The 22,099-nt window shown below is 41.4% G+C and overlaps 4 protein-coding genes across 5 annotated transcripts in view; 2 read left to right on the plus strand and 2 right to left on the minus strand.

The window, feature by feature from the left end:
* The window catches only part of utp25 (UTP25 small subunit processor component), a 6,284-nt gene extending 2,083 nt beyond the window's left edge, over positions 1 to 4,201 (minus strand). The window contains exons 1-9 of the mRNA XM_035674709.1: positions 4,066 to 4,201; positions 2,995 to 3,031; positions 2,667 to 2,862; positions 2,334 to 2,582; positions 2,030 to 2,118; positions 1,532 to 1,942; positions 920 to 1,136; positions 624 to 826; positions 194 to 376 (exon numbers count right to left, since the gene is read on the minus strand). Coding sequence (XP_035530602.1) covers positions 194 to 376; positions 624 to 826; positions 920 to 1,136; positions 1,532 to 1,942; positions 2,030 to 2,118; positions 2,334 to 2,582; positions 2,667 to 2,862; positions 2,995 to 3,031; positions 4,066 to 4,166 — 1,686 coding nt within the window. The 5' untranslated portion in view covers positions 4,167 to 4,201. The remainder of the gene's footprint in view (positions 1 to 193; positions 377 to 623; positions 827 to 919; positions 1,137 to 1,531; positions 1,943 to 2,029; positions 2,119 to 2,333; positions 2,583 to 2,666; positions 2,863 to 2,994; positions 3,032 to 4,065) is intronic.
* Positions 4,202 to 9,071: 4,870 nt separating this feature from the next.
* Positions 9,072 to 11,349, plus strand: LOC118337315 (transmembrane protein 151B-like). Its single transcript, XM_035674275.1, has 2 exons — positions 9,072 to 9,149; positions 9,735 to 11,349. Exons 1-2 carry the CDS (start codon positions 9,072 to 9,074, stop codon positions 11,142 to 11,144), a joined length of 1,488 nt encoding a protein of 495 aa, XP_035530168.1. The 3' UTR covers positions 11,145 to 11,349.
* Positions 11,350 to 14,584: 3,235 nt separating this feature from the next.
* mtres1 (mitochondrial transcription rescue factor 1) lies at positions 14,585 to 16,857 on the plus strand. The gene is made up of 4 exons (XM_035674125.1): positions 14,585 to 14,679; positions 15,565 to 16,018; positions 16,254 to 16,326; positions 16,425 to 16,857. Exons 1-4 carry the CDS (start codon positions 14,661 to 14,663, stop codon positions 16,605 to 16,607), a joined length of 729 nt encoding a protein of 242 aa, XP_035530018.1. The 5' UTR covers positions 14,585 to 14,660; the 3' UTR covers positions 16,608 to 16,857.
* Positions 16,858 to 17,180: 323 nt separating this feature from the next.
* Positions 17,181 to 21,670, minus strand: bend3 (BEN domain containing 3). Of its 2 annotated transcripts, none has more exons than XM_035674123.1 (4): positions 21,423 to 21,670; positions 20,507 to 20,561; positions 20,079 to 20,257; positions 17,181 to 19,953 (listed from the first exon to the last, which is right to left on the minus strand). In XM_035674123.1, exons 2-4 carry the CDS (start codon positions 20,556 to 20,558, stop codon positions 17,722 to 17,724), a joined length of 2,463 nt encoding a protein of 820 aa, XP_035530016.1. In that variant the 5' UTR covers positions 20,559 to 20,561; positions 21,423 to 21,670; the 3' UTR covers positions 17,181 to 17,721. The 2 variants fall into 2 exon arrangements, with proteins under 2 accessions (XP_035530016.1, XP_035530017.1); XM_035674124.1 differs by lacking the exon at positions 21,423 to 21,670 and adding an exon at positions 21,057 to 21,336.
* Positions 21,671 to 22,099: the final 429 nt, after the last annotated feature.

The raw sequence follows: 22,099 nt of genomic DNA on the forward strand, positions 1-22,099 counted from the left end.
CTAACCAGGGCTCTGCTGGGATATCCAGCTGACTACAGTAAACAACTTAGTGTGGCTACTGCTCCAACCACTGAGGATTAACTCAGTCTGTGAGATCATTTCTGCCTCTTAGTAATGTGTGTGACTAAATTACAGGCTGTACTGAATGTTTGGTCCCAGAAGCGGGTGTACTGTTATGTATAACCTGCAGTACCTGTCCTCTGTAGTTGGCACAGTGCTTGGTGAGGATGTTGTTGATCTGCGGGTCCTGGATGGAGCTGAACACCAGTGTCTGCCGGTAGTGTTTGGCCCAGTTATTCAGGTTCCACATCCGCACCCTGGAGAAATCCACTCCATGGGAGTCCAGCGGCTGCAGGTTCATGTACTTGATCACATGCTGTAGATGGGTGTACCATGTGATTTTATATAGGAGATCAACTTATACTGACACACTCGAACTACTTTTGACAGATTTGGTATTTAAACAAATGATTATTTTTATTACAAGTTACAAAATGTGACTCTTTTGACCAAGAAATATCACCCTTTATAAAGACAAACCTTAAACAGCAGATGGCGCCACATCCTTCCAAGCACTAAAAATATAATGTATTTTATAATGCGTATTAGGTGTGTGTTCTTACCAAGACGTGTTCCCAGTTTTGCATGAGTAAGACATCTGCCTGGTCCACCACAAGCAGCTCGATGGAGGAGAGGAAGTCAAAGTCTCTCTTACTTTCTCCCTCTGCTCCCAGCACTGTACGGAGGCCCAGCGGAGACGCAATGATGATGTCCGAGGAATAAAAGGGGGAGTAAAGACGGATGCTGCTCCTTACGATGGAGACCCCTGGTGAGTAAAGATGACAGCAATGAGGCCTCAGACTGAAACACTTAGGAGGTTATCCAAAAGGTGGGTTGACTTATGTTTGTTAAACTGTACCTATTCTGAAGTGATCATCCACATTGCCCGAGAAGATGGCGCTGTAATCGTCTGGTCTCTGCAGACTGGATGGCTTGTCGTCTGCCTCTTCTCCAAACTCCTCCTTGAACCTCTTCTTGTTGCTGACCACTATCTTCCTGCCTTTGGTCTCCAGCAGGCTGATGAGCGTCTGGACGACTCGCAGAGCTCCGCCTCGAAACGGGACGAGAATCAGGACCTGACACATTCACAAGAGTCATTATAACGGTCATTTTGGGTTTTAGATCATTTCTGGCAGTGGAAGTGATGATAGCAGACAGTACTAATATACTAAACTACATAATGGGACTCAGTGATTCAATATAAAATTACATGTGTGATCCAGCCTGAGAACTGGGGGCCAAACTGCTGTACAGAAACCTAATGAACTTGCATTTCATTTACTACCTAAGTGTTCTTGGTATTTGAGACTAAAACCGGCAAAATTTTCAACCAGATGAGAACTCAAAAATGTGCTCGTTAGTGGAGGGATTTATAAGACTAATTATAAATAAATTAGATAAATATTGGTGATGTTTAAAAATGTTAAATGGAGCTTTGTTAAAAAACCGAAACATGAATTTAGTACTTTACCTTGGGCCGGGTCAGTCCTTGGTCTCTGGGTTCGTCCTGTGGCTCAGCTCCAGCTTTAGCCTGAGTTTTCTGCTCTCTTAGCTGCGCGTTGTGAGCCAGGACCTGGGAGTTGGCCTTCAGAACGTGGTTAAGAACATGGAGACAGTATGTACTGCGAACCTGTGGGCCCTGTTTCAGAGGACAAGCCTCTGGGTAGTAGAGGTCCTTGTAGGAGCCCATAAGGGCTAGCAGTTCCAGCTGTAGTGGGCTGATCTCCTCAGCCGCCCCCTTAGAATTGGAGGTCTGGTTCAGATCCTTCCAGCGAGTCTCCAAAAGTTTGTGGAAAACTGGGAGGTTTGTGTTTTTCTGTGGGCCGATGGATCCAAACTTCTCCAGGGGATTGGTAACGAGTAAAGTGCCCAATTTTGGCCACTAAATGTGGGGAAAAGCAAAGATAGTAAAGTGCATGAACCGTAAAAACTAAAACATGCTGATTTTGTAAAGTTGTGCGGTTAATACCGTGATCTGAGCTTTGGCTTTGCTGCCAGATGTTATCTTCTGCACATCCTCTTCACTGAGTTCTGTGTCCAAATGCTGTAAAAACATGTCTGCATATAGAGAAACAAACACTGTAAAACATGCCTCAATCAAATCACACCCCTCAAATCTTCTCACTGAGCGAGCACTTCACTTATTAAGAAGATAAAATCACATAAAAAGAATCTCTTAAAAAGGTACTGGGCAGGCAACTCAGTGTGACATATTTGACAAAACTATTAGAACATTTTTAATTCAAACTGAATTTTCTGAACTCTTTTCTTACCGTTGCTGTCTTCATGCTCTGCAGTGCCTTCAACCTCCTCTTGTCCTTCTTCGTCCGTGAAGTTGGTCTCCAGACAGAACTGGGACTCGTGTTCCTTGTCTATGAACTCTTCAGCTCCGGGCTCTTTCTCCGCCATCTCCTCCCCTTCTACCGCCTCAGTCAGAGCCTCATCTGCATCCTCTGGCTCTTCCTCTCCCCCTTCATCTTCATCACCATCCTCACTGTCGTCACCAACTACATCACTGTCTCCTAGGACAAAAAGCACAATAAAATTAAGTCGACGAAATATTCTGGCCTGTAGTGTCCTCATTGTGCTGGAAATAACCAACTCACCTTCACTAAGAAGCTCTTCTTCTTCCTCTTCATCATCATCACTGCTCTCCTCTTCACTCTGCTCATTACTGGTGGCTTGGCTGAGAGTTGAAAGAAGTTTCTGATAGGCTGTTTTCTGCTCAGGTTCGTCATCGTCGTCACCCTCCTCCTCTTCAAACTCGTCAGGCTCAGCGTCGGAGTGTTCTGGGCTTGCCGGCTGTAAGAGACGGAAAAACAGAACGCCTTTAATTTGTAATATTATGATATTGGTATAGGTAAGTATTACAAAACTGTCTGGAATCATCTGTCTCATATTGCATTCAATGGGCTGTAAGACAGTGCTACTCACCAGTTGCAGTATTTCAGTTCTTTCCGGTTCACCGACTCTGTGAAAAAAAAAACACATTGGGAAATGTAGCTACTTAGACAACATGTGTGTTTTGTACGACCACAAACTTGACTAAAGAACAAAGATCTTGGTGTATGCGGTTTGTTGACATGTTGGTATTAAGAATATGTCACAGAAAAAAAGGTAAACCCCTGTGATTTTAGCATTATTCTGAAAACCAGACAATGAGTTAGGGTTACCAAAGTGTTGTCGGAGGCCATGTCCACAACAAAGTCCTCTGAAGGACTTACTACCATGTTTCTTGGATTTATGTTTTATCACATATGGGAGGATGTCTGTGTTTTGTTAAGGAACAAGTTGACATTTACAGGTGCAAATAAGAGTTAGTAGTGTGCATCAACCTATTGGCTCTTATTGCTGACCCACACAAGTATGTTCTATGACAGATAGTAGTAAGGCCAGCAAAGGCAACCTAAATTCTCATAGAATGCTAAAGAGTGTACAGACAGCTTCACTTGTTTCTTTACTTTTTACTTAAATCAACTACTTGTTCAACGGCTTACAGTCAATATCAAGGATGTCAGTGGATTGTATACAGGTGATGATAATGTATAGATACAATGTTTACCTTGTGCTAGTGATATTCTTGTACTCTTTTCTGCTAATAGCCATGTTACTAACAAATATAGATTATTATCTTCAATAAAGGACCACATTGGGCAGACATGAGCTATGTGTCTTATTTTGAAGGCGTCATCTTCAGAAACCTTCTCAGTTGTGTGGTAACATCGTTATTATTTGCATTTTACTCGTCTAAATGAACTGACCCATCTTAGGAAGACTCACAAACTACATCTTCAGAAACAGTGCAGTTTAGGAGAGAATATATCGCAGTAGCTTTAGACATTTTAGTTAACATTAGCTTTAGTGTTTACTAATAACACGTAACTCGTAGCTAACACAGGCTACCCACTGTGTCTAAGCTCTCTGAATGTAACTTAGCTAGTTGGCTAACATAAAAGTAGCTTAATAATTCCTTTAAGACAGGCCGGAGGTTGCTGGACTGCTTACACATCATGGAACGGATGCTCCTCTCCAAATTCCTTCAAGTGTTTCTTCTGTTTTTTGGATAAACTTGTGAAAAGCTGCTTAGTCTGCCTTCTTTTACCCATGTTGACACTGTGCTACACGTGTGGTCCTCCAGCCTCTTCGGTGTTTGCTGTTGTTGGCTATCATGAGCAGTGTTACTGCCATCTACAGGTCCGGAGTGGAACTACAGGTGTGCAGTTTGCTACTGGTCGGTGTGCAGATTACTTGAGGTAAATACTTTCTAACTGTTCAGAGATAATGTCACTAACAGGCCCATTAAAACCACAGATGTAAGTATTGTTTAAATACATCATCCAAAGTAGCATCAACTCACTGACCAGTTTACAGTCTGACTAACACATGATTAATTTTCCGGTGTGGCCGATTATTAGTTTTATGTCATCAGCTAGGATTGCTATTGTTCAATGATTTTCTGATATTTGGATATGTTTTTGTCAATATTTACCTGAACTTTGTATTTCATTATAATCAAAATAAAATGAAATGAAATGAAATACATTTGCAATCACATAATTAAAACAGAATACCATAGTTGAAGATGGTACACTTTAAATGTAAATACTGACACGTATTTCATTGATGAGCAATGGTCATTGTGATAAATAATCCTGAGTTTGAATAACGGTACTCTTTTACAGATTCCTCTGTAACTTTGCTGTGAAAATTAAAAATAGGTTTTAATGCTGAGGAAAAATCTTTTCTGCAACAGGCAGATAAATCCCATGGGTTTAGCAGGGTGATTCCTGGATTTATGGATTTGGATAATGGATTTGCCAAGGTGACAGTAACAGGGAAATGTACTGACACATTTTGCAGCAATAGTGACAAAAGGTAAACGTTTTTTCTGCGACACTTTTATTAATTTCTTGCTTTTACTCTTGATTTGACATCCACACAGGCCTACTGTAACCACCTGTTCTAGTGTAAACCCCTGATGATGCCCTTCTACTTAAAACACAACATTAATACCATTTATAATGCTAACAAAAAAGAGCTTGTATAGCAATGTATTCTTTACAACAAGTTGGTATATATCTGATAAAAGGTTATCTGTAGTGCGTTATGGGTAATTGTTTGTGCAGCAGAGCATATCCTGAGTGTATATCTAAGACTAGACACAGGTCTGTAGTCTATCAGCTGTTTGAAAACTAACCTTGATCAATAATTGAACATGGTTATATCAATTTACTGTTTGCCTGTTTTAGCTGTTACCATGGCAGAGGCTCATCTATTATTAACCATTTGGGTGTCTCGTTTTTGTACTCGGGGTATTTTCAGCTCATTTTGACACGTCAATGGGGATATTATTGTTTGATAATTGCATACCACTATGGCTTAGGCTGAAAGAGCATGTCTGGCTTCTCTGAATAGGATGTGAAACATGTAAGACAATCTTGTACTTCAATGGAGGGGCCAAACTTGAAACAGGAGAAAGAAAAGGCAGGGAAAACAGTTAGGTTTAGAGTAGCATCTGCCAACAGTGGCCGGGTCTTGGCGGAGGTGTTCAAGGATGAAACGGCCTGGTGCAGCTCAGTGTCGGACTCAGTGGACTCTGACTGCACCAGCAGCCCAGAAGCAGAGCAGGGGAGCCCACCTCCCAGCAGCGAGGCCAACAGCCATCTGAACGGCCTGCTGGTGGAGACGGCTCCGGACGAGAATGGCTGTGAACCTGATGACCTGCTTTTGTACGCCAGTGCCAAGAGAGAGATGCGCTTCAGCAACAAACGGATCAATATTTGCAGCAAGAATGGGACCATTCGAGGAGTGAGGAACAAAGTGAGCGCAGGCCAAGTGCTTTTCAACAACCTCTCCAACATGTACTCTGTAAGTAGCTCTGGCATAGGTGGGACAGACTTTCAACATTTTAACTACCAATGTGTAGAAAGCCACCCAACAGAAGGATTGTTTTGATTCAATAACCCAAAAGGAATATAAAAATAACACAAATATTGGATCAAAACACTCCATTAATACCGACTCAAGTTAACCAAGTATTGTGTCGGTGCTATATTGACCCTATAGGTCAGTTTTGAACCCAGTGCATGTTATCCAAGCTACATTTTCTGTGTGAAAGCTGTGGGTTATCTTATCTTCACGTGCAGATGATCTTTTTTGTTGCTTTTTTGTTGCTGTTTCTGCTGTTATCATTTAAGCCAAAAAAGCAACTGAAGGCATTCACATAAAATATGGCCACATGCATCTTCATGCATGTGGCCATATTTATAATCCCCATGAAGAGTATTGACCTTGGTGCAGGAGCTTGTTTCAATAATGACCTTTACTCTGTTTCCCTTTAAGGGTTCCCTTCGTCATCCGAAAAGGAGACCCTGGGAAAAGGAGTAAACAGTTTGGAAGTAGCAGTTTGACATGCTGTGATCAACAGGAAGAAAGAGCCCTGTGGCTGAAGATTGTCCTGCAATTTTAGTTTACACCAGGACTCCTCACTTTACTGACTTTATGTCTGGTTTAAAACAAACTCTTCAGTGTCTTCCTTTATTACTACTTCTGTTCTAAAATGACTACAGCTAATAACAGTGTGTTCAAGTTCTTTGATTCGGATTCATCTCTCAGATGTAGTATACTGTGGTTGTAAGCACATATAAGTTCACACATTTATAAACAAAAACCTCTCATATGGACAATTTTGAAATGTGTAAAACACCAAAAGGACAATTAAATATGTGTAACCTTTTTTTTATACATACCCATGCATGCATATCATGTGACTTGTAACTTAAACAACTGAATCAACTAACTAAACAAGTAAGTTATGCTGGAGCCTCTGAGACTTTTAATGGATTCTGAAAAGATTTTTGTATTTTTTGTAAGACGTTGTAAGTATAATTGTGACCCAAAATTTCATATGATTTTGATATTTGATGGAGTCTCATTCTGATTTACGTGAACATGTTTTTCTAAGTATTTTTTAATGATGTTCACACTACACTGGGTGTGCTTCATACTATTCTAATCCATACTTCAGCATATCAATGGTAACTATATCAACCTTTCTTTGTTTTAAGAATTAGATATACTTCTTGCTCATCGCTCTGTTGCAGTAGATCTTATGTTTGGTGCACTGGTTTCTGTTCTGCCTTGTTTGTTACAATTATTAAATACTCACAAAGGTTTCTGAAAACAATCTAATACTGTGTAATGGAGTGTAAGATTACTAAAGTAATTGTCAGTGTTCATATTTAATCTTAACACCTGTAAATCAGTGATGGAACAGCTATTCTCTTTGTTGGCTCCATAAAACACTGCAGTCCACAGCAGCACGTGAATCACACAGCCTTCAAGATTTTCCATGTGAAAATGTAGTAATGTAGATCACTGCTGTTAGTTTACTCCACTTTTTTAAATTAAACAAATAACAAAAAAATCACTGAAAAATACAACCATAGAAAGAAAGGGAAGTTTGGGACTCTTTCTAGCACTGATATTAACATTTCTTTATGTTGGAAGCATTTCACAAGGCTTCATTCAGGCCCAAACACTTTGCAAAGTGGTTTATTGTATTCTCATGTTAGAACTCTATTAAACAAACCTAAAAATGTGATGGTAACCTGGATGATTGAGAAGGTTCACTTTACTAAGTGAATCTGTAGATTATTTCTTCCATCCATTCATCCATGATCAATTGTTGTTTGTTTATAACATATTATAAAATAGTAAAACTATTTCTTAAAGCCCAAGGCAATTATTTACTACTGCAGAAAGAAAAGAAGCAAATCAAAGATTCAGTTATGCTTAAACAAAAATAGATGATCAAAATAGTTGCTGACTCATTGATTAACAATCAGTTTCACCTCTGCTTTTCATACTTATCCTTATGTGACACTTTAAGTAAGTATTTTTATATTGTGGTATTACTACTTGTATTCAAGTAAAGGATCTGAGTACCTCTTCCACTACACACTCACAAGATATCTCAAAGTCCTTGCAACTAATATAATTTATTTCCAACCTTCTCAGAACTATGGGTCATCTAAACCTATGTCTGAGTACAAAGCAGAGCAATGATTAACGAATGACTTATTAGTATTACTATAATTTTCCTTCGTGACTGTATACATGTTGTGATTTTTGTATCACATCCCTAATCGATTTTTAACAGCATAACAGTGGGTATTTTATTTTGAAAGGGTTTAAAGGGCAAATCCACCCTAAAATCAAAACCATATTATTTTTCCGTAATATTGAAGCAACTCCTTGGACGCTGTTGATTTCCTTAAGATATATTTTCTGATTCGCAACCCATAAACTCTATATTCAAATAAAATCCCTTTGCATGTTATGTCACTTAAAAAAAGCCAACGAGACAGATTCAGTCATCCCCAAATCACCGTTAATGAACCACCTCCACAAGTGTCACCAGATCCACAATTCAATACAATCCACTGCCACATCATCACTGGAGCTGCACGGTTAAAAGACTCCGTTTTAGGGTGGACTTTCCCTTTAAGTGACAGATTTATGCAACAACATCTCACCGTGCACCTGCCTCAGTCAGCACCACGGACAGCGACCCTGCCAGCTCCCCACACACCGCTGCGGCGCCGCCTCCTCCCGCACACACTGCTAGACACACAGCGGGCCCCGAGGGGCAGGGCATGTTCATTTTGTAATGACTACCGGGCTAATAGAGCATAATCTACGATCATGTTACTGCGGCACTGACAGCCAAACCGTAGAAGGCAAGATGCGGGCTTCCCAGTAGACACCCCCTCCGTTTTCTTCCTTCCAGCCACCGGAAAGATCCCCTTCATTTCACCGATCAACAACATGCCTCCGTCGACTCGTCTTGGGCTTTTCTTAGGGTGCAGTGCCACTAAGTGATTACTGATGTAATGCATGCATGACAAGTAGCTCGTCTTGCTTGAGGGACTCTGCAGAGCAAGGTAGTGAAATCTCTTCCTCTTCCTACTTCCACGCCCTGGCTTTATTATCAATAGCTGCCCAGCACCATGTCCCCTCCAGCATCGGCTGCGACAGCGAGTGAAAGCAGTACGACCACCGTCTTCGAGGAGGACACCAGGGAGGAGGTATTATTTTCTAGCATCCCCCTATGTGGTTCTGTTTTGATCCGTTTGTGAGATCTTGGCGCAACGCTTTTAATAGATCCGCCATGTGCACAGTGAGCAGAATGTAACACTGCAGGTGAATTATTTGCCAGGGATTTGGTCTTAAAAATAATCTCAAAAGGAACATTTCTATGATATTGGAGCCTACATGAATGATTTCAGAGTAAAATGGTTGGACACGTGATTGGTAATCCCAGCCTCTTTACCTGTCCTTATCATCTGCTATAGAGGCCCATATCTCGGATTTTATCTTAACATCTCTCCAGCACCTAACTATAAAATGGCATGAAATGTCCACAGAGCTGAAAGAACTTTCCTCTTATCTGCCTGCAGACTGATTGTCTTTGCAAGGGAATGTATAATGTAAGGGTTTTAATACTATGGTTGCATGAGCGGTTGGTGTGTCAAAAATCATTATTATGCTAAAGATGTAGCAGAGGTCAGTCAGCAGTGATCTACATTGCAACAACCAAAATGTCATTTTAAGTCGGTGATCAATTAGAAGATAACAGGTCTCCTCTTTTGTTTTGTGTTTTGACTCAACAGCAAAGACCCCTGAAGCAATCTCTGAGCAAGTCACTATGCCGGGAGAGTTTTTGGAAATGCCTGCTCCTGTCCATTCTCATGTATGGCTGCATGGGAGCGATGGTTTGGTGTCATGTCACCAAGGTGACCCGCCTTACCTTTGACAGTGCCTTTAAAGGGAAATCCATGATGTACCATGACAGCCCCTGCTCTGATGGCTATATCTACATCCCTCTGGCCCTACTGGGCATGCTCTATTTAGTCTATCTTGTGGAGTGCTGGCACTGTCATGTGAAGAATGAACTGCAGCACAAAGTGGATGTGGAGGGCATCTATGAACGCATCCAAAGGATGCAGCAAGCTAAACCCTGCATCTGGTGGAAGGCCATCAGCTATCACTATGTTCGCCGAACACGACAAGTCACACGCTACCGCAATGGAGACGCTTACACTAGTACCCAGGTTTACCATGAACGTGTCAACACCCATGTGGCAGAAGCTGAATTTGATTACAGTCACTGTGGTGTGAAAGATGTTTCAAAGCAGCTGCTGGGCTTGGAGAAGTCTGCTCTAACAAAGATGCGGTTCACCAAGTGCTTTAGTTTTGCCAACGTAGAGTCCGAGAATTCCTACCTTACACAACGAGCACGGTTTTTTACTGACAATGAGGGCCTTGATGACTACATGGAAGCCAGGGAGGGGATGCATCTGAAAAACATTGACCTAAAGGAGTATGTCATGGTGCTGTGTGATCCAGAGCACCACCCCTGGTATCTGTCCCACTACGTCTTCTGGTTTGCCTCATTCCTCACTTTCTCCTGGCCTCTCAGAGTCTTCACCGAGTATCATACTGCATATGTCCACTATCGTGTTGAGAAGCTCTTTGGGCATGATTACCTCCCTGTGACCCCATGTGATGATCGGCCATATTGGCGTCGTATCCCTCGTGTTAACACCATTGACAGTACAGAACTGGAATGGCACATCCGGTCCAACCAGCAACTGGTGCCCAGTTACTCAGAGGCCGGCCTGATGGACCTGGCCCAGTGCCCAACCAGCTTTAGTGGGATACGTCAGAATTGTGAGCGCTGCCACAGAGCCATCAGCTGCTCCTCAGTGTTCTCCAGGAGCGCCCTCAGCATCTGTACTGGTGCCAGCTCCCGCATCCCCTTCAGTGGCAGTCGGTTCTCCTTGGCGCGGCGCTACGGCTCCCAGCGCAGCTGCTTCTGGAGGAGTGGCAGCTTAGATGATCAGGAGAGTCCCAGTGAAAACACACGCTGTCTATCAGAGCGCCTCACCACAGATGATGAGGGACCCCCAGACTACGAGGATGCACTTTGCTACCCAGTGCTCATTGTCCACTGCAGCGAGAATTGCCACAACCACAGGTCTTTCCACAGAAATGGCTCCTGCGTGGAGACTTCCTTATGACTATGCAGTCACTGACAAAACACAGTGGCATTTCTGTAGCATACAAACACTTTGGACATCAGAGACAGAGTGTGTAAACAAGTCTTAATGTGAGATACACAGATTCATGCTGTATTGTCATACTATCTTGAACAAATGCCTGAATCCTAAATGTGTGAATCACCAAAGCAATAACAGTGATTAGTGAGTGGAGAACAAAGCAACAGTGGTATGTGAACCTACTAGGATACACACACACGGGAATATTGTATCTGCCTGGCTTACAATGAAAACAAGCAGACAACGACTGTTACACTGTACGTCATTGCCATAGCTTTTAAGATCTCATATGTACTGTACATATGAAACTGAAACTGAAACTGCAGTTACCTCATAAGACCTTTTCAGAGGCCACGGACAACACAGGCAGGTTTAAACATCTCATTCAGTCTCAGTAACACAAACACATCAGAGCTGAGCAGTCAGATAAAGTCGGAGATTTTGATGATTTTGTCATAATCAAGAATGGTAAGGAGGAGTTTCTACAAGTTTTAACCTACTTCTAATTACTGCAATAACTGTGAAATTAAATACTTCTCAAGTGAAACAGTAAAAGGAGGGATATTGGTTGCGCTTATGCATATCACAACGATACATTGATCAATATGGAAACCTCCAGCCCAAAAGAGACAAATGAACTCTTGGAGACTCTCACTCACTGTTATACCAATCTCTGATGTTGGAAAAATTTTCATTACTTGTGTGAAATGTTGTAATTTTACTTTATTCTTGTACCTACTTTTTTATCAACATGCTGAATCTATTTCTACTTCAGTTAGTGACTTTCTGCATTTCCCAGAATGCCTTTTGCAGAACAGAGGTATAAACCTATTTTCAGCTGTGGGTTTCATGTGTTGGTGGAAAGTGAAGATAAAGATAGTAAAAACAGAGTAACCACTCTTCTAATTGAGAAAAATGAACAAACCTCTGTTGCATTCTGATCTATTGGGGCTACTGTGGGATAGAGAATTTGATAGACTTCTTCTACTATGGATTTTCTTCATGTTTGACTGTTGACTGTTGGTGCTATATGGCAGCTCCAGAAGGAAACACACCTTTCTTTTGGATATTGAAGGACTACCACCTAAAACTGATGTTTACAGTTGATGCTTTTGAAATATTTGTCCTACAAACCTCCACTGTAGATGTTGGAATTATCTCAATGTGCTGACACATTGTCACTGTTTGGTTATCTGCAAGGGCACAAGAAACCATAAAACAGAATCAGAACATTGTTCTATTTAACATTGCTAAGGTGATTTAGGTTGGATTTTTGCTTAAACATTTGACATGATTTTTCTTGACTGACCCAGAAACTGCAAAATCTAACACTCTAACGCTGTCTATTTCAGGGCTGCCCAAACTTTTACCCATTGAGGGCTAAAACTGAAACTTAATGGTGGGCAATGGGCCAAAAGCAAAAATCGATTGTATTGTAATGTATTGTTAACATGCAAAATAGTACTAGAAAGTTCCCTTAATTGACTGACTGCAGTCTGCAGTCACTCTGTCCACTGTGCTCAGATATATTTAAAAAGCATATTTACCTCACGATAAAGAAAATACCATAAAAAGCCATTTATATTATTATTTCAATTTTTTTTTTTAATAGTTTGGGCACTTTGGGCAGCCCTGGTCTAATCATATGAGCCACATTGTGAAAAATCAATCATCCATGATCAATTAAGTACATTTTGTCCTAAATTAGACTTTTTTCTACCTACTGCCACAACAAAACCTGCCGGCAACTGTGGTACAGACACATATACATGTCATTATACTAATGTTGTGGTCAGAAAAGACAAGTACAGGTTTACATTGAATCGACAATACATTTGAACATGTGAATGTCACATCAGTCACCACTGTCATGGATTTAGCTGCAAAAAAAATCATAGTCATTAAATCCATGCTCAAATTTGCATGATTTTCTTCTGCTAAGACAATATGTTATAAACCATAAACATACCTGAATGTAAACCACCAGCGTATATGATATACTGTAGTATATGTCTATTATGTGTCTATAGTAAAGGAATAATGCTTCATTTTTCATCTGTAAAACAGTGATTTCACTGTCCAGTGTATACTGAATGTGTTCAGAGAGTGACAGAGCACAGCACACACCAATGTGTCACCATGTTTCCTAAAGAGACTTTGGATGTTGATAGTTGATTTATCTGGAGGACCCCTGACTCTTGAGTGGAGTTTACAGGCAGTATATGCAAGGATGTAAATGCACTTACGTTTACACAAGGACATCATACAAACTTTATAAGACTTTTTTATAACATCTAACAGGAACTTATTGTATGCATCCTAGCAAATAACACCTTGTTCTTACATTGTTTTAAATAATGTAGTGACACTAGTATTATGCACTTGAAGTGACACTAGACATTATGAATTGTAGTGAAGCTGAATGTTGATGTAAATTCCCTTAAAGTAATAAAGTATTCAAGCTGATATATTGACAAATACATAAAAACAATACATGACCACTTAAAGCTTCTTGTAAAATGTTTAAAATGTTCTTGTTGTCATTATATTCAAATGGGCTGTATAAATAACTTAATTACCTTTTAAAATATGTATTCAATTTTATCTTATGCTGGAAAAATAAAAGTTGCAATAAATGTCTTGGGCAAACCCATGTATATTTAAAACATATAACATGTTGCCGGCTCGGATCCTCAGACTCGCTGGGAAAATCTGGGTGGGGAGAGTGTTTACTGGAGGAGCTGCTTCTTGGACACCAATAGACATTTTTCACAGACATTTTGGATCACAGGTGTAAATAATAAAATGAATGATGGCTAAATTGTATTTAGCTGCGTCGGTTTCTTCTTTCTGTGTCCCGGTGTTGTGCCTGCTGTCGTATTATCACACTGTCAGATCTTACCGGGACACCTGAGTAGAAGAGAGCCATCGTTAATGTTATTAGTAACACCTGTGCTTTTCCTACATTGACAAGTCAACATGTCTGCTGTGGCCTACACAAAACTCAATGTGTTTAATACACTTTATTCATTTTATTTTGCTTTCTGTTGAGTTGAGTCTTTTACTTTTAGATCATTTTGGAAAATCATGGAAGGTAAATATTAAATTAATGGCATAAACATATAAGAAAAGAGATAGAAAGCTTGATAGCCACATTGTGTGTTATTGTTGCTGGTAATATAAAGACATAGACAAAGAAAAAGCTGAGACCTGCATAGACTAAGGGATTCATGCTTTGTCCTTTGTTATGCACATCTAATTAGCCTGGTAGTGAAGCCAGAAAGTGTCATGCTTTAATTTAAAAAGACTATGCTGGTAAATGTAACTGTTTTGCATTAAACACGAAAACCCCCATTGCGGTTTGGTGTTCAGCCTGCCCAGGTAATGTCGTTCTCCTCCAGTGCGGCAGGTGGCAGCACATTTACATCGGCTGGTACACAAGTAACCCAGTCAGAAGTACAGTAAGTTCAGTAAGCAATGAAAGGTTATTCCGTAGGTGAGTGAACATTGCATGTTAGAAACTTCACATTGAGCATTTAGCAGCTAAGTCAATCTGGCTATACTGTTGTTGTTGGTTAGCAGGCTCGTGGTGGGTTGCACGTGGGCTGAGGTTATGAGTGCACGAGCTGGTTGAAGAAAAGTGAAGCTAGCTAGCTGTATCTGCTTTAGCTCGGTGTCAACATTAGCCTTCAAAATGTCAAGCTCAGTCAAGCACAGACAGACATTACATAAAAGCAGACAAACAGCAGCTAATATTAAAAGACAAAATACAATATTCCTCAACTGTGACAACGCTACCGTCCGTATGTGTTTGTTGTCGTTTGGGGTCGAGTGTAAACATAAAAAAATCACTTCCGGAAAATCAACAAAAGCGATTTAACATAAATTAATGAACCCAATGTGTGCATCTCTTACTATCATTGTTTTGTAAACAAACAGCCTTGTAAAAATCTGTTATAACATGAGCGACACTAACCGGGGCTATAAATAAAATGAGGCTTTTATTTTGAAGGTAAATTTAGATTAGTTGGATAGTATTGCAGACTTTAATCCACATACTCTTTAAGAAGGTTGTTTAGCGATCTAACACAAAGAGACATCACATTTATCTCATTAAATAACAAGATTAATAGTACAAATAGTAATATTATAGGATAAAAAGGGCATTATGGGAAAGCAAGTCGAAAATAATGAGCATGGCAGTTCATTCATGACGTAGTAGCCAGCAGGTGACTCATTTTGTGAATCATTCTAAGAGGTGATTTACAACACAGACTCCTGATGGCAGTTGATCGGAGTTATGTTTGACACATTTAATTTTACACTGAAATCTGCCTCAGTTATTTAGCACAATGCTTCCTAACTGTCCATGTGTTTCCAGTGACTGGGTGGAGCAGCAACATGCAGAGTTTGGTGGTGCATGCACTTGCCATGAGGCAGCTAGGAAGGTTGAACTCCCGCCACCTGCTGGCTGCTGGCTATGGACTGAGGCAGAATGAATGGTGTCCCAGGGCCATCCACACACGCCAGCTGTGGGGCTGCTCGGCTTTCCCCGCTCTTGGCTGTCACAGGCCTGCTTCCCACGGCAGAGACGCGCTCAGGGGTTGGTCTGTCCACCATCTGAGGTTTAAAAGCAACAAGAAGAAAGGTGCAGCTAGGGTAACAGAGGAAGAAGAGGAGGAAGATGAGGACAAAAAAGACCCTGAGGACAGTGATTATGAAGATGAGATGGATGAGGACCCAAATCTACCAAAGGACTATAAAGACATGACGAAACACGTACTTTCCTTTCGCTATGATGCCATCATGAAAGCTGGCCTGGACATGGCGCGCAAGTGAGTCACTGGCTAATAAATCCCCAATCAAGAGTTTTTCCAACAAAATCATTTCAGCCAGTAAAAGCTAATTAGGATGTAGTTTTTGTATTTGTTGTTTGTCTTGGTTTTAGTTTCCCTGGCAACTAGTGTTGTTTTCGGTGGAATTCTGTTGCCATGTATTCAAATGTAACTTGTAACGGTAGGCCCTTTAAAAGTCTTTCATCAGGACTAACTGTCTTCTGTCTTCTAACAGTAAAATTGAGGATGCCTTCTATAACAACAAGCTCAGGATAAATGGACAGAAACTCATGAAGAAAAGTAAAGCAGTGAGTGATGTTTTACTACAAGTTACATATTCCTGAATTCTTAGTGTTTCCACATGTGTCTTTTACCTCACTTCTCGTATTTTTTGTTCTTTATTCAGGTGAAAGTTGGGGACACCTTGGACCTAGTACTGTCAGAGAACCGAGACACAAACACTGTTACTATGATGAGAGTCATCCTCCGGAGGGTTTTTGGTGAAACAACTACCACAGAAAAGTACAAAATTGTCGTAAGGCGCTGGAAATGTATAGAGCTTCCCAGGGATGAGGCCTTTAAGCCATGAACTTGAACAGGACGGCATAGACTGCAATGCAATTGGCCAATGAGGGCGAGGACACCATCAAACTAGTGCCGTTTGAAAGGTCTCCAACAAGTTAAATCTAGAATGGATTACAAAAGTATAATGTAAAGGTTAACAGTACTCAGTGGTTTGTCGACATTAAGCGTTGGGAGAAAGATTATGATTGTCTACCTTTCCCCAGTATTCTGTGAGACCCAATAAAGCTGCACTTTGACGTTTTGAAATTTGAAAATCATGTCCAGTTGACTTGGCTAATGAAGAGCATGTGACATTTGTTTCCATCTCAATCATTAACTTTGTGGTATGTTGGGCTACTCCTAATATGTTTTCTGGTAATACTCGTTGCATATTTATTATTAAGGAAAAAATAAATAAATGTAATGTAAAAATAAAATGGTAAGTACTAGTAGAAGCACTATATATGTTGCGTAGTACAAAACTTGTTGGAGTGTTCAAAATTCAAGTCCACCTGTCTCTGCTCTGGGTGTAAAACTGCAGTCAATATCCAGTAAGTCCTGGATAGACTCACAGTTTAGTGCTATAATGTACAACACCCCAATCGTATGTCATATTTATAACTGTGGTTTTATTAGAAATAGGTTATCATGATCCATTGTCATGTTAAATTGTCTTTATAATATAAACTTCTATAAGAAGGCTTAACATAAGCACATTGTTATTAAAACAGTGGTGGCACAATGCTACATCGGTAACTGCAATGGAAATATATCACATCATTGTGATTCATTTCTATCCATAGAGCATATGTGTGATCTATGCTATAAGCTACTATCATTGTTATTGTTTTTAAGGCTACAACATTTATCAACAAAGTATGTTAGATAAGCTATGACAGTTTTGGCTTATAAATAGAAGCAGTTTTAACTCTTTATCCAACAATAAGACTACATAAACTACATCTACTGCTGTAGTCAAAAGGTAAAATATGACTAAGAATAGTACTGAAAAAACTCATAACAGCTTGGCTTCATCCTACAGGACAGTTTGTAACAGTTCAACAATGCAGTTTCAGCTTATATACTGTGCAATTATTTTTATGACAAAAAAAGTGTTGCCTAACTGAAAAGTACTGTAACTAGGACACAGTGCTTGACCTCTTGGCCTTCTTAAGAATGTCACACTTCTTGCGATTGGGGCGCCGGCAGCGCTCGTCGATGCTTGGCACACATTCATAGTGCCACACCTCTTCCATCTTATCCACAGGATACACTGCTTCCACATAGTGACGAATCAATCGGAGGCGGACAGGGTCAAGCTGTTTCTTGTTGCAGGCCCCTGAATGGTTGTACTGCAGCCGCAGGTTCTCCTGGGTGAAGAGCTCAGGGAAGAGGCGCACCAATAGGCGGGCAGCAAAGTTCCCAACAGAGAGACTCTGCTGGACAATTTCCCGTACCTCGCTGTCTGAGAGCAGGTAGACAGACGGTACAGGGAAGTCAGGTTTGGATACAGTCAGTTCGTCCAGGGGAATTTTACAAAAGTCTTTGCTACTTTTCTCAGGGGGTAAAGAGGGAGTATCTGGATCCTCCCTCATGCTATCTGGATTGAGCTGGTTCAGCTGGCAAAGAAAGTCCTGCTCCGACTCCTGACCGTACACTTTGCGCTGCTGCAGGTAGGATCTTCTCTGCTCCGTGTCACGTCTCCTGCACCTCTCATCAAGTTTGCCCACAAATTCCAACATCCACACTCTGTCGTTCTTGGCCCGAGGGTAGACTAACTGCACGTAATGACGGATCAGATTTACACGAACGGGGTCGAGCTGTTTCTTACCAAGAGAGCCGCTGCAGTTGTACTGCTTCCGGGTGTTCTCATGGGTGAAGAGCTCAGGGAACATAAGCACCAGCAGCCGAGAAGCAAAGTTGCCAATGGACAAGCTACATTCATAGTTGTTCTTCAGCTGCTCCCTGGACAAGAGGTACTCGTGGGGAACAGTCAAGTCAGGAAGAGGAATCTCCAGATTGTCAAAATCCACAGGTGTGAGCAGCGACTTTTTGGACTTGCGACTGGGTCTTTCAAAATCACCCACCTCTGGAACCTTAATAATAGAAACATCTTCAGGAAGGCTGGCCAGGTCATAGCCCTCATCGTTGATATTGTCAGGTTCACTCCCATTGCCGTTACTGTGAGGACCCTCCAGTGCATCCTCCATATGCTGGATGCACACCTGAAGCCAGCTGTCCTCAGGCACATCGGGGAAATTAGCTTCCATATACTTTCGTATAATTTCCATCTTGTCAGAGTCCAGAATTAGCTGGCCCACGCTACTGAAACTGCTGGAGCCTTCAGGCATTTTCCCCTCTTCAAAAACCTCAGGGAAGAGACGGTGCATAAGAAAAATAACAAAGTCCTCAGGGGAAGAGAACTCATCCAGCTCCTCTGTGGCCTGCGTGTTGAAAGCAAGGTCGGACACAGCCAGGGTGCCCTGCTGGTTATCTAAAGAGATATGCTCCTCCTGGCCCTGCTCATTAATGAAACGATAGGTTTGAGGATGCTCAGCCTTTATCCCAGCACCTGTGATTGTCTGCTTCCTGAGCAGCCGAGTACTCTCCATGTCCCTCTGAGCCCAGAAGCGATTAAACAAGTCATTAATCTGAAGGAGACATTCTTCCTGCCAGACGCTGTTGCTCTTGACCGAAGGGTAGCATACCTCAACATAGTTACGGATCAGCTGCAGATGTAGAGACTCCAGTGTTCTCTTGCTTGCCATGCATTCATGAGAGCACTCCCTGGCTTTGAACAGCTCTGGGAAGAGATGCACCAGCAGCCGACACCCAAGCTCCCCCGCGCTGGATGTCTGCTCCATCAGCTGATTCAATTCGTCACTTGTTAGCAGATATTCAGGAGGAGGCTGGAACTCTGTCACTATGTCAGCTGGTTTGATCTGCTTCTTTATTCGCATGACCTCAAGGGTTAACAAGTCCACTTTGCTATGTAGTTGTGTCATGCTTGAATTAAGGGTATTGAGAATGAGAAACATTTTCTCAATCAGCGGATAAAGGCTAGAGTCTGTTGACGAAGCTTGGCCTAAAGCGTCTGCAGTGGGAAAGGTCTCCAATGTGCCATTTTCCTCTGAACTCTGGAGCTTGGATGAGAGGATGCTGCTGTAGTTGAGCTGATTCCCGGCGCCATGACTGGCTTGCTGCTCCAGACTTGGTGTGTTTCTCTTCTCCGAGATCCGGTGGGAGATGCTGAAGAGAGGCTTTCTGTAGGAGACTCTGGATTTCTGCTGGACACAGTCTCTCTTCTCTCCAGTTGTGGTGAGGCAAAGAGGCTCATGTCTGCTGCTCTCATCTATCAAGTGCCGCCTCATCTAGAAAGAGTAAATAACATCCAAAACACATATATACTATTAAGAGACACCTTGACCTGCACAGCAAATAGGATTTATGCAAATTGTCCATGTTGTCTACTAATATTTTAGCAGTTTCAAGTTACCTCCCCAGAGACTCTGACTCTCTTGCTGCTGGTGGACTGGTTTGTGTGAGGGCCCATCTCTGTAGACGACCGTTTACCAGTCTCAATGGCCCCGGGAGATCCTCCTCCAAGTCCTTCGGGTGGTTCGCAAATAGCAAAGTCCTCCATCTCCTCCTTAACATCCTGGACATCCTTATGTTCTGCCAATAATATAATGAGTTCTCTTTGTTAAAGCCGGTTCACAGGACTTCATGTGATCAGACTTTTTCTACCTCAGTATTATTAATATTTCTCTTTTAAAGACACAGTTTACTTACATATACTCATCAAACCTCTTCAAACAATCCAGTGAATATAATATCTGTTTTTTAAGCTTTATGACAGATGTTTAATTTCAGTGGGAATTTGCTGTTGCAGATGCACAGATAGTTTGCAGTTTGTTTTGTTACCTTTCTCAAGCATCGCTTCATCTGAAACTTCTCCATGCTCAGAGGAATTCATAGCCTAGAAAGAATAAACCACAAACATATAGTAATAGCAGTAGTAGTTAACAAGTCAACATACATAATGTAACGTTAGAGCTGAAACCAATAGTACAATAATTGGTTAACCACTTGACAGAAAGGACAGACATTTTGATAATTAATTGTTCATGTAATTTTAAAAATGAATACAAGAACAGAAACTAACAGAGTGAAGTTTGAATTGTGACAGTGGACCGATGTTTTTATTCAAATACAGCCGATAGATCATATGAACAAATAACACACACAGCTTACTGTACGTTTAGCACATGTATAAACTTCAAACTATTCCTTTTAGTTAGACATTAACAACGGTGGCTGGTATGCTACCGTTACGACAGACAGCATGTGATCAGCTGCAGGCGAACACATTAGCTGCTATGCAGCTTGAGCTTCCGCGCTACCGAGCAGGTTATAAAATATCTCTTGTAGTGCCAACTCGTTTTCTCTTCTGAAGGAAAAGTAGGTGCATTACTGGCAGACTGTGTACTCTGCATGCCGCCGTGCACTCAGTTGCCTCCTAGCTCTCCTCCAGCCTTTATTAACAGCTACTTCCTCATTCTTCCGCCCATGAACCTTTGAACCAAAACACAAGACAAACCAGCTGTGGGAATGTAACTCTTCACAAAGCCCCGTCACACGCGTGTCACATTAACACCATTATGGCTCGCTGTGAATACCAATGCAGGGCGTTGCTTTAGTAGTGCAACATTTTGTTTGTGAATTTTAATGACGCGGCAATGTTTGCGTGGACGAGTCCCCCTCCTCCCCCCTCCCCCCTCCTGCTCGGACTCTTGTTAAATTAGCGGTAAAACGCGCGTGACCGGCGGTTTGAGCTCACCTTTACGAGTCCATGCAATCCTTTAGGACTGTTAACGACGCGCTGGACATGTCTGCGGACTGTCCCGGGGCTTTATTTGCAGGTAAATGTTGTTCGTTGTTGTTGATATTTTCTTTCTCGCTCGGCTTCTGTGCTTTCTCGCGTGACGTGACGGGGCGCGCGCCTGCTGTGTCACTTCCGCACAGCTGTGGAGAGAGAGGTGAAGAATAAACCGAAACGCATCAGTAATAATACCGGAGACAGGGACCGACACCGCCGCTGGACAAACAATAGCGCCGCCCTTTTAAAAAGTCTCCCACTACAGATGACATTATGTTGAGCCTCTGGGGAAGTGGTGGCACCTTTTAGCACTTATTTCATTGAATGTAACAGACTGATTTTTGACATGTATTCTTCCAGTGCTCATTTCCCCTTTTATCAGTGGTGGAAAGTAACTTGGTACATTTATTTAAGTACCTAAGTATAATTCTGAGGTGTTTATACTTAATATTATAGAACTTTACACTACTACACTACCTTCAAGAGGAAAATATTGTAGTTTTTACCCACTACATTAATATCACAGGTACAGTTGCTATGTACAGATTCATATTTTTAAAACCTGCAACAAGCATAAACAATAGGATACATTGTTATACAGTAAATTCAAACCACCCAACAGTATATAAAAAAGCTAC

This window comes from Morone saxatilis, unplaced genomic scaffold (assembly GCF_004916995.1).
Source record: "Morone saxatilis isolate NCDOM2014 unplaced genomic scaffold, NCSU_SB_2.0 Contig3, whole genome shotgun sequence".
In the NCBI taxonomy this organism is placed as follows: domain Eukaryota; kingdom Metazoa; phylum Chordata; class Actinopteri; family Moronidae; genus Morone; species Morone saxatilis.

What these genes read in the sequence shown, in the direction of transcription:
- LOC118337315 (XM_035674275.1), top strand. Translation starts at nt 9,072, where the DNA reads ATGTCCCCTCCAGCATCGGCTGCGACAGCGAGTGAAAGCAGTACGACC. An exon ending in AGGAGGACACCAGGGAGGAG is followed by an intron (nt 9,150 to 9,734) that starts GTATTATTTTCT and finishes TTGACTCAACAG; the next exon opens with CAAAGACCCCTGAAGCAATC.
- mtres1 (XM_035674125.1), top strand. An exon ending in GGCCTGGACATGGCGCGCAA is followed by an intron (nt 16,019 to 16,253) that starts GTGAGTCACTGG and finishes GTCTTCTAACAG; the next exon opens with TAAAATTGAGGATGCCTTCT. An exon ending in TCATGAAGAAAAGTAAAGCA is followed by an intron (nt 16,327 to 16,424) that starts GTGAGTGATGTT and finishes TTCTTTATTCAG; the next exon opens with GTGAAAGTTGGGGACACCTT.
- bend3 (XM_035674123.1), bottom strand. Translation starts at nt 20,558, where the DNA reads ATGAATTCCTCTGAGCATGGAGAAGTTTCAGATGAAGCGATGCTTGAG. An exon ending in TGAAGCGATGCTTGAGAAAG is followed by an intron (nt 20,258 to 20,506) that starts GTAACAAAACAA and finishes TATTATTGGCAG; the next exon opens with AACATAAGGATGTCCAGGAT. An exon ending in GAGTCAGAGTCTCTGGGGAG is followed by an intron (nt 19,954 to 20,078) that starts GTAACTTGAAAC and finishes TACTCTTTCTAG; the next exon opens with ATGAGGCGGCACTTGATAGA.